Source organism: Equus caballus, chromosome 7, assembly GCF_041296265.1.
Source record: "Equus caballus isolate H_3958 breed thoroughbred chromosome 7, TB-T2T, whole genome shotgun sequence".
NCBI classification, from domain to species: domain Eukaryota; kingdom Metazoa; phylum Chordata; class Mammalia; order Perissodactyla; family Equidae; genus Equus; species Equus caballus.
In genome coordinates, this window is record NC_091690.1 from 88,860,573 (window position 1) to 88,870,700 (window position 10,128).

Consider the following 10,128-nt stretch of genomic DNA (forward strand, 5'->3'; position numbering starts at 1 on the left):
AGCAACCTACAAAATGGGAGTAAATATTTGCAAGTCATATATCTGATAAGGGGCTCCATGGGGTCATGTGAGGACATAGCATGGTTACAGGTCCAGTGGGGTCCCAGGGCTCCCACAGTCACAGGCTCATCTTCCACAGTGCTGCTTATTTTCCATATGGGACCAGTTAGCCATTCTTCCTGAGAGTCCGTCTCAAAGATGCCACTTTCTGTCAATGAATTCAATTTGACAAACATGTATGGGGCCTTTTATGAGTTCCTGGGGACACAACGCTCAGTGACACTGTGCCCTGTTTGTGGGGAGAGTTGTGTGGCTCACAGCCTCATCCCGTGAGAGCAGAGGGAGCAGGCAGCTCAGTATTCCTTAGGCAGGCCAGCAGGTCTGAAGTGCTCGGGGTCGTTGCCACTCCGGCCCCATTCCCCAGCTCTCCGGTCGGAAGTCAAGTCCTCCAAGTCATAGCTGCTGCTTCCAAAGGAAAGCTTGTGTAAGAGATCTTGAAGATATTCCCTGGCGTTGCTGGAAGGAAGCGAGAGAGGAGATTGTCTCCTGGGTCATTCTAGACAGCTCCACCTCCCAATTCCCTTCTCTCTTTCCACCAAGGAATGACTTTCAGAGGAGGCTGGAAGAGCCCATGCTCAAGAAGGAGGGGCTAAAACATGCACCTCCTTGGGCAAAGGTCCAGGTCAACTGGTTCTTTCCATGTTCCGCAACAGAGCTCTGCAGAGATCCCTCCCTTTCTCTTTGGGGTTGGGGGAGACACATCCACACCAGCCCTGCTCTGGCTCTGCTGGCCACCCAGACCTCAGGAGCAGGGGCAGTAAGAGCGGGGACCACAGCCCTCCTGACTCTGGAGACAGACAACTCTGCTCCGCTCTCCCTGGCCACCCCAGCACCCCAGTCACCTGATCACTTGAGCGGCTCAGACACCCCCAGGGCCCCTTTGTGCAGCATCATAGTTCCCCCGGGCATAGAAGTATCTGCTTGAATGTTGGTAATTGGCTTGTCTCATGTCCCAGTAGGCTCCCACCAAGTCCCAAGCCCCTGGAAAGAGACAAAATAACCAAAATGAAGCTGGTGAGATACCGGAGAAGTGAAGGAATGGAAACTGTCCACTCCTTTCAGATTTTGACTCCTGACAAAGCAGTGAGAGGAGAAGGAGTTCCACATTTTTCCACTACGATGGTGCATAAGACAAATACATCCTTTCCACTGAGGGAGGGCAACTCGGGCTTGAATAAATTCGACATGACAGGCATCAAAGGCACAGAACAAATGCTGAAACCGGCAGTAAGGGATGAGGCGGAGTTGCCTGAGGGAACGCCACAGGCCCTGTGTAGGCAGACTGCGCTGTAAGGCGTGAGCATCCTGTTCAGGTCTCTGCCTGCTCACCGAGCTCCGGTTTCCTCACCCTTCACTCGGGAGCATCATACCTACCTCCACAGTAGATGAAATGAGCAGAGGAAATGAGAATAGAAAATGAGCGAGGGCCGGCCCCCTGGCGAGTGGTTAAGTTGGCACCCTCCACTTTGGGAGCCCAGGGTTTCACCAGCTCAGATCCTGGGTGCGGACATGGCACCGCTCATCAAGCCATGCTGAGGCGGCGTCCCACATGCCACAGTAGAAGGGCCCACAAGTAAAATATACAACTGTGTACCAGGGGGCTTTGGGGAGAAGAAGAAGAAGAAAGAAGATTGGCAATAAATGTTAGCTCAAGTGCCAATCTTTGAAAAAATAAATAAATAAAATAAAACATAATAAGGGAAGTGCCCAACAATCCCTAGCATGTCAGAGGGCCTGATGGAAGTTAGTTTCCTTTTCCTGTTAGTGAACGGTAGTGGGGACAATGAGATGCCACTATACACCATCAGAACGACAAAAATTTTAAAAACTGATGGTATCAGTTGTGGTGAGGATGTGGTACACCTGAAACTCTTATATTTTGTGGGTGGAATTGTAAATTGGTGCCGTTTTGGAAAGCTACTCGGCAGCATCTACTGGAGCTAAACCTCCATCTCCCTTGTTAGCCCACAAGCCCTCTCCTGGGTATCTGCCCCCAGCATGAGTGAGTGTGTGTCCACCAGAGAGTACGCACACCAACGTGCACAATGTCACTGCAGTTTCATCCACAACAGCCCACAACTGAAAAGACCCAATTATCCGACAACATAGAGTGAGCAAGTAAATCATGGTACAGTTCTACAATGGAATACTGCACACCAATGAAAAACAGCAAACTGTTGACACATATAAGCAACAACATGGATGAATCTTATAGACACAATGTTGAATGGAAGAATGCCAGATCAAAAGAGCACATTCCACCTAATTTCTCTTATGTGAAGATCAATGTAAATTGGTGCAGCCACTATGGAAAACAGTATGGAGGTGCCTCAAAAAATTAAAAATAGAACTACCTTATGATCCAGCAATTCTGCTTCTGGGTATTTATCCAAAGAAAACAAAAACACTAACTTGAATAGACCTATGCACCCTATGTTCATTGCAGCATTATTTACAATAGCCAAGATATAGACAAACTAAACATCCATCAGTGGATGAATGGATAAAGAAGATGAGGTGTACATATATATATATACACATACACATACATATACACAATGGACTATATTCATTCATAAAAAAGAATGAAATCTTGGGGCCTGTCCCGTGGCCGAGTGGTTAGGTTTGCACGCTCCGCTTCGGTGGCCCAGGGTTTCACCAGTTCGGATCTTAGGCAAGGATATGGCACCGCTCATCAAGCCATATCGAGGTGGCGTCCCACATAGCACAACCAGAGGCACTCACAACTAGAATATACAACTATGTACTGGGGGCTTTGGGGAGAAGAAGGAAAAAAAAAAGATTGGCAACAGATGTTAGCTCAGGTGCCAATCTTAAAAAGATAAAATAAACACAATGAAATCTTGCCATTCATGACAACATGGATGGACCTTGAGGACGTTGTGCTAAGTGAAATAAGTCAGACAGAGAAAGGCAAATACTGTATAATCTCACTTATATGGAGAACCTCAAAAAATATCCCAGCTCATAGATACAGAGAACAGATTGGCAGTTGCCAGAGGCAGGAAGTAGTGGGCGGGAGAAATGGGTGAAGGGGGTCAAAAGCACAAACTTTCAGTTATAAAATAGTTAAGTCCTAAGAATGCAATGTACAGCATGGTGACTATAGTTAATAACACTGTATTGCATATTTGAAAGTTGCTAAGAGAGTAAGTCTTAAAAGCCTTCATTACAAGAAAAAAAATTTTTGTAACTATGTGTGGTGATGGATATTAACTAGACTTATTGTGGTGATCATTTCGCAACACATACAAATATTGAATCATTACGCTGTACATGAAACTAATATAATGTTATATGTCAATTATACTTCAATAAAATTTTTGTTAAAGATAATAAGCAGGAAAAACTAATCTATAATCATAGAGGCCAGAATAGGGGTTACCTTTGGTGGGGACATTAACTGGGAGGGGACACGAGCTGTCCTTCTGGGGTGCTGGAAATATGACACATCTTGGTCTGACGGTGGTAGCGTGGGTGTTTACCTATGCAGGAGTTCATCAAGCTGTGCAGTTTACTGCATCTCAGTTTACTGTTATAGCTCAATGAAAAGAGTTTAAAAGACCATTAGTGGAAAAATAGATGCTCAAAACAGGTCTGAGTGAGGAAGAGCTGGAGGAAGCATCTGTCGTGCCTGTGTTGCTCAGTAAATATTTATTGAGACGTGCCGTGGCTCACATGTCAAGGATTTCTTTAAACCTACTCACTTGGAGAAAAGAAAAACCAAGATGGATAGTTTTAATTATTCTTTTTCTTTTGTTTTTTTGTGAGAAACATTCACTCTGAGCTAACATCTGTTGCCAATCTTCCTCTTTTTTTGCTTGAGGAAGATTAGCACTGAGCTAATATCTGTGCCAATCTTTCTATATTTTATATGTGGGTTGCCACCACAAAATGACTTCACAAGCAGTGTAAGTCTGTGCCCGGGATCCGAGCCAGCTTCGGTGGTCCGAAGCAGGGCATGCCAGACTTAACCACTATGTCACCGGGCCAGCCCCTTAATTATTCTTTGGTTTGTGTGTGTGTGTATGTGTGTGTGTGAGGAAGATTGGCCTTGAGCTAACATCTGTTACCATCTTCCTTTTTTTGCTTGAAGATTAGCCCTGAGCTAAGCTCTGTGCCAGTCTTCCTCTATTTTGCATGTAGGACGCCACCACAGCGTGGCTGGACGAGCAGTGTGTAGGTCCACGCCCAGGATCCCAACCTGCAATTCCCAGGCTGCTGAAGCAGAGCGCATGAACTTAACCACTGCGCCACGGGGCTGGCCCCACCTTAATTGTTATTGATGTGCTTTGTTCTGTGGCATATGTCTCACTAACTTCATGTATTAATTCTTTTGTCTCTGAGTCCGTGAATAGCTGATCTGGGGCTAGGCCTAACAAGAGTTCTTTCTCTGATGCTGCCTTGACGTTCATTCCATGTTCTCCAGTTTGATAGGTAAGAGTTTTCTCCAAGTACTTGATAGATTCTATCACTGGGTTGTAGCAACACCTGAGATAGTCATTCTCATTGGTATTGTGTTTAGAATAACCTGAAGCCTTGTTCAAAACGCTGATTCCTAGCCCCACCCCATCTCCAAGATTCTGACTCAGAGGCTAGAAGAGGCTCAGGATTTCGTTTCATACAAAAACTCCCAGCAGATTCAAATGCAGGTGGACCACACCACAAATTCTGAAATACACTGACCTAAGGGAGGAGATATTTTTTACTATGTGCAGAAAACTTAGCAGCTAGCACCAAAATTCTTTTTAAGAACTGTATTCAGAGAAATTCATTTAAAAAGAGTAGCGCATGGGGCAGACCCTGTGGCGGAGTAGTTATGTTCGTGCGCTCGCTTCATCCGCCCAGGGTTTTGCCGGTTCAGATGCTGGGCACGGACAGGGCACCGCTCATCAGGTCTTGTTGAGGAGGTGTCCCACATAGCACAACCAGAGGCACGCACAACCAGAATATACAACTATGTGCTGGGGGCTTTGGAGAGAAAAGAAAAAGAAAAGAAAAGAAAAAAAGATTGGCCATAGATGTTAGCACAAGTGTCAATCTTTTACAAAAAAAAGAATAGCACAGGAAATTCAAAATATAGAAATATTGAATTTGTCAAATTTCAACAAAAAAATTGCAAAACTTTCAATTGCAACATTAATACATCAGTTCCAGTTCTGCATGTAAGGAGTTTGGAAGTCAATACTCCAATTCAGCAACAAGCAAATAGCTGAACAGGTTGAAAATGCACCAATTCTTCTTGACTCTGTAAGAGAGGGGAGGACACAGGGCAGACCACTGCCCCCGAGACAGGAGAGTCAGACGGGCAGACACAGGGATACCAGTCCTACTGGAGCAGAGACTCAGGAGGCCCCACCAGTGCGGGAACCAGCGCTGGGGGAGGAAAGCCTGAACTGGAATTGATGAATTTCTGGAGGTTCAGTGGGCACAACTCTGAGAGTTAAAAACTCTAGGGGCCCCAGTCACAGGGGGCCCCACATTATTGTGAGATTTACCTTCAGGAGTGCTGCCAGGTTCTCACAAAAAATCCCCTTAGGCTTCCAGCAGGAGGAGGGAAAAGGAGCCATTTGAAGCAAGTCAGAGTCCTCTGTTCTTCTTCCCAAGGGCCGCCCTCAGGGGAAACTGTATTATCAGAGTCTAACTGCCCTGGGCAAGGGAAATACCCAACTCCAGCCCACTCCAACCATCCTGCCCCACTTGAGGGGGAGGAAAAAACTGAGAAACACTTAACTAGTTCCCAGTCCAGAAGCGTGGGCTCACTGAAAGACTGCGACCCAACCCTAGGACAGTAGAACCCCTCCCTCCCCCCACATCTCACCAGCACATCACTAAAGGCCCAGTTACAAGAGCTCCTTTTACCCAATACACCACATCCAGCTATCAAGGAAAAGTCACAAGGCATACCAAAAGGCAAAACACAGTTTGAAGAGACAGAGCAAACATCAGACCCAGACGTGGCAGGGATATTGGAATTATCAGATTGGGAACTTAAAACAACCATGCTGAATATGCTAAGGGCTCTATGGATAAAGCAGACAGTGTGCAAGAACAGATGGGTGACGTAAGCAGAGAGATGGAAATGCTAAGAAAGAACAAATCAATGCTAGACATGAAAAACACTGGAACAGAAGGGAACAATGCCTTTGATGGGGTTATCAGTAGAATGGATATGGTTGAGAAAAGAATCTTCGAGCAAGAGGATTCAATAGAATCCTCAAAAATCAAAAAGTAGAGAACAGACTGAAAAAAAAACCAAAACAGAACATCCAAGTACTGAGGGACAACTAGAAAAGGGGTGACATATGTGTTTGGAATACCAGAAGGAGAAGACAGAGAAAGGAACAGAGGAAATATCTGAAACAATAATGAGTGAGAATTTCTCCACATTAATGTCAGACACCAAGCAGAGATCCAAGAAACTCAGAGAACAGCAAGCTGGATAAACCCAACAACAAGAACAACTAAAACACACCTAGGCATGTACAGAAAATCAAAGATAAAGGAAAAATGCTGAAAGAAGCCAGAGGGAAAAAATACCTTAGCTACAGAGGAGCAAAGATGAGAATCACATCTGACTCCTCCTCAGAACCCATGCAAACAAAAAGAGAGTGGAGGGAAATATTTAACATGTTGAGAGAAAAAAACCGCCAACCCCAAATTCTGCACCCTGTGATATCATCCTTCAAAGGAGAAGGAGAAATAAAGACCTTCTCAAACAAAAATCGAAGGAATTTATTGGTAGTAGGCCTGCCTTGCAAGAAATGCTGAAAGTAGTTCTTTAGAGAGAAGGGAAATCATATAGGTCAGAAATTCCCATCTATGTAAAGAAAGGAAGAGCATTGAAGAAGGAACAAGGAAGGTAAAACAAGATTAATAACGACACGTGAAGTTTAAAGTCTCGCAAAAACTGACACTGAAGGTTCCGTCTCTGGGAACACACTGAGTTCACAGTGAGACTGCAAGCCTGAGGAATTTGTGACTTGTGAATTCCCACAAGGAGCTCACCCCCAGGGAGTGCTGACCCCTCTGCACACTCCCGGCAAGGACAGGCTGGGCCCGAAGCACCGCTGACCTCTGGTCTGGAGACTCCATGGAGGGTGCTGAGGCAGACCAGCCTGGAAGGAGAAACACTCCTGCTCTGACCCGTTTGCGGCTTCTCTGAGGAGCACCCACATCCAGTGGCTATGTGGCCTCTGCTCAGAGTGAATCCTGGGGACAGCTGGATGCGCCCTCCATCCTCCAGGGCTCTTACCTTGGACAGCCTCTTTGAAGAATGAAAACCAGCCTTCACTGCTGACTCCCACTACCAAGGAGCAGAAAACAATGCCAGTGAAAACCTTCATTGCGCTGAAGTGAAAGACACAGAGGGCCGGAGAATCACAACCAAGGTAGACACATGTTTTGGGATTCTGAATTTCAAAGACAGCCTAGTTCCCAATTTCCATTTGTTTTTATTAGGATCATTACTGTAGGAAAGATCGAAATGGGTTTTAGGATGAAGCATAAACCCTTAATTCTCAGCCCAGATCTCTAAAAAAAATAAGAAGTTCCCAAAGTTTTACCGGTTTGTAGCCAATTTGTCACTCAATAAAGCAGATTAGAGTCGATCAATAAGCATTTCCTGAGGTCCTACTCTGCCCAGCATTGACCTCATGATGGGTAGAAAACACAACTTCTCCCCAGTCAGAATTTACCAAAAAGTGAGAAAAAGATCTCGAAGGAGAAAAACAAGAGAATTACTCCCCAGAAGAAAGCCTCACCTGTGGCCGTTTCTCCGGCTGAAATTTAGTCGCTGGTGTCTCTCCTGGCTTTGGCATTAGTGGGAAGAGAAGTCTTAAATCCAACAATGTGCCTTGGTAAAGTCCATCTTGCTCAATTCTTCTGTGTAAATAAAAAATTAGCATATTGAATAAAACTATTTTCCTTATCCTCAAGTAGTTTCTTTCAAGTTGGGTCATTCAAGGCATTTGTTTTCTGGCAGTTTTTCCTAATTGCCACATTTGCTCTCTTTTTAGTTTCCTATATTACAGGAGAAACTTGCATTTGCAAAATCAAGGGTGAGAGGACAGGGCCCTTTCTCCACTTCCTCCGCTGTGTGTTTCCAGTCTCACCCCTGTTTGGAAAAGGATCTTCCCAAAAAATTACACACGGATATCATGCTCTAAGAGGGGATCCATATTATTAGCAAAGGGGATGTTAGCTTCTCTCTTGGGGCTTCTCTCTAAGGCATATGAGGACACAGGACAAGCAAGACTTGTCAGCTTGACCAGCCATGGAATGAAGTAATGATTCTGGGAGAACCAAAGAAGGCAGGCAGTTAAAGCAGGGTCTTCTAGGCAGCAGACCTCATATTGATAAAAACTGTGTATGCACGTGTATATGTAAACATGCATCATTCTGCACTCTCTTTTTGTAACTTAATGTATCTTGAGGTCCTTCCATATCATGTTTGTGGCTCTTTTTATACATTGTATGGATGGACCGTAATTTATACAGTATTGGTGGCCATTTGGCTTTTACCAGTCTTTCGTTAATGCAAATAATCCCACATTTGTTAACCTTGTACATATGTATACAAATATATCCCTAAGATAAATTCCTAAACGAGGAATTAAAGTGCAAAAAAGTATGATACTTTATATATGTTTATATAAGTTGCAAACTGCCTTCCCTGGGGGCTCTATCAATCTTCACTCCCCCAGAAAAGTGTGAGCATCTGTCCCACATGATCTCCCACTGGGATACTGACAACTTTTTGGTCTTCGAAATTTTGGCAGGTAAATTATAACTCGGTGTAATTTACTTTGCCTTTCTCTTATTATGAGTTCGGTTTCACATCTTCTCTCGTGTTTAAGAGCCATTTGTATTTTTTTAGGAAATGTGAACTCATATCTTGCATTTTAATTTAATTTAATTTTCTTACTGCTTTGTTGGATTTTCTAATTTAACATTTTGTAAGAACTTCTGCATATAGGAAAAATTAGAACTTTATCTGTGAGTTACAAATATTTTTCCAGCTTTTAATTTATCTTTCGATTAGGGTGTCTCATTTTGTTCTCAAAATTTCTTTATGTTCTTGTGGAAATTTTGTGCTAAATTTAGAAAGGATTTCCCTGCTTTGACTTACAAAAGCATTTTCCCATGGTTTCTCCAGGAATAATTATACCTTCATTATTTATTTTTAAATATGTAGTATATTTAGAATTTGCCCTAATATCATACATGAAGTACCTTTTCCAGTTTATTTTTTTAAGATGGCCACCCAGTTGTCCAGTTCCATTCACGGAATAGTCCCTGTTTACCCACTAGTTTGATGCTCAGCTTTTATCATGAACTGAGTCAGCGGACGCATTTGTGTCAGTGAGTCAGCATGTGCGAGTCAGGGCTACGCTGCTGCGCTTACGGAGGCTGTATTCAATGTATGAAATGCCTTCACTGCGCTTCTTTTTCAGAAGAAGGAGTTGGGTTTTTTCCTATGATTTCTTCTATGTTTTTATTTTTGTATTCGGAAACACGGTTGATTTTTTCTACAATAATCTGTGGCTCAGCCAGCCGTCCTAACTCTCCCCTTGCCTGTGGCGGTGTTTCAGTTGATGTCCGGGGTGTCCGGGAGTCCCGTCCCACACCTGCCCTTCTCTCTCGCAGCCGCTCCGCTTAGTCCTCCAGGCCGCCCTTTCTCTGCAACCACATTGATGAGAGTGGCAAGGACTCCACGCTGCAGGTCCAAAGGTCGGTTTCTCAACCACTGGCAGCATTTGACACTACTGAGCAATAGCTCTGTCATCTGGGATTCTGGAACACCACACTCTCCTAGTTTTCCTCTTTCCACAGCAGCTGTTGCTTCTCAGTCTGTTTTGCTGAATCAGCTCCTCCTCCGGACTTCTAATGGATGGAGACCCCTCTGCTGAGCCTTCACCTCTTCTCTTCTCAGTTCCATTCGCATCCTGAGGGAGCTCGGCCAGGCCTTCGAACACGGGCTCCACAGGGCCATGGTCTTGTCTGAGATGCTGTTCATACCACACCCTACTGCCTGAAACAGTGTCT

General features: G+C 44.4%; 1 protein-coding gene across 1 annotated transcript; it reads right to left on the bottom strand.

Annotated features, from left to right (window-relative positions):
• Positions 1-223: 223 nt before the first annotated feature.
• LOC100056819 (serum amyloid A-4 protein) lies at positions 224-7,922 on the bottom strand. The gene is given in 4 exon segments (XM_070273425.1): positions 224-516; positions 903-1,041; positions 7,337-7,550; positions 7,845-7,922. Coding segments are annotated over 3 exon segments (393 nt in total). The 5' UTR covers positions 7,428-7,550; positions 7,845-7,922; the 3' UTR covers positions 224-353.
• Positions 7,923-10,128: the final 2,206 nt, after the last annotated feature.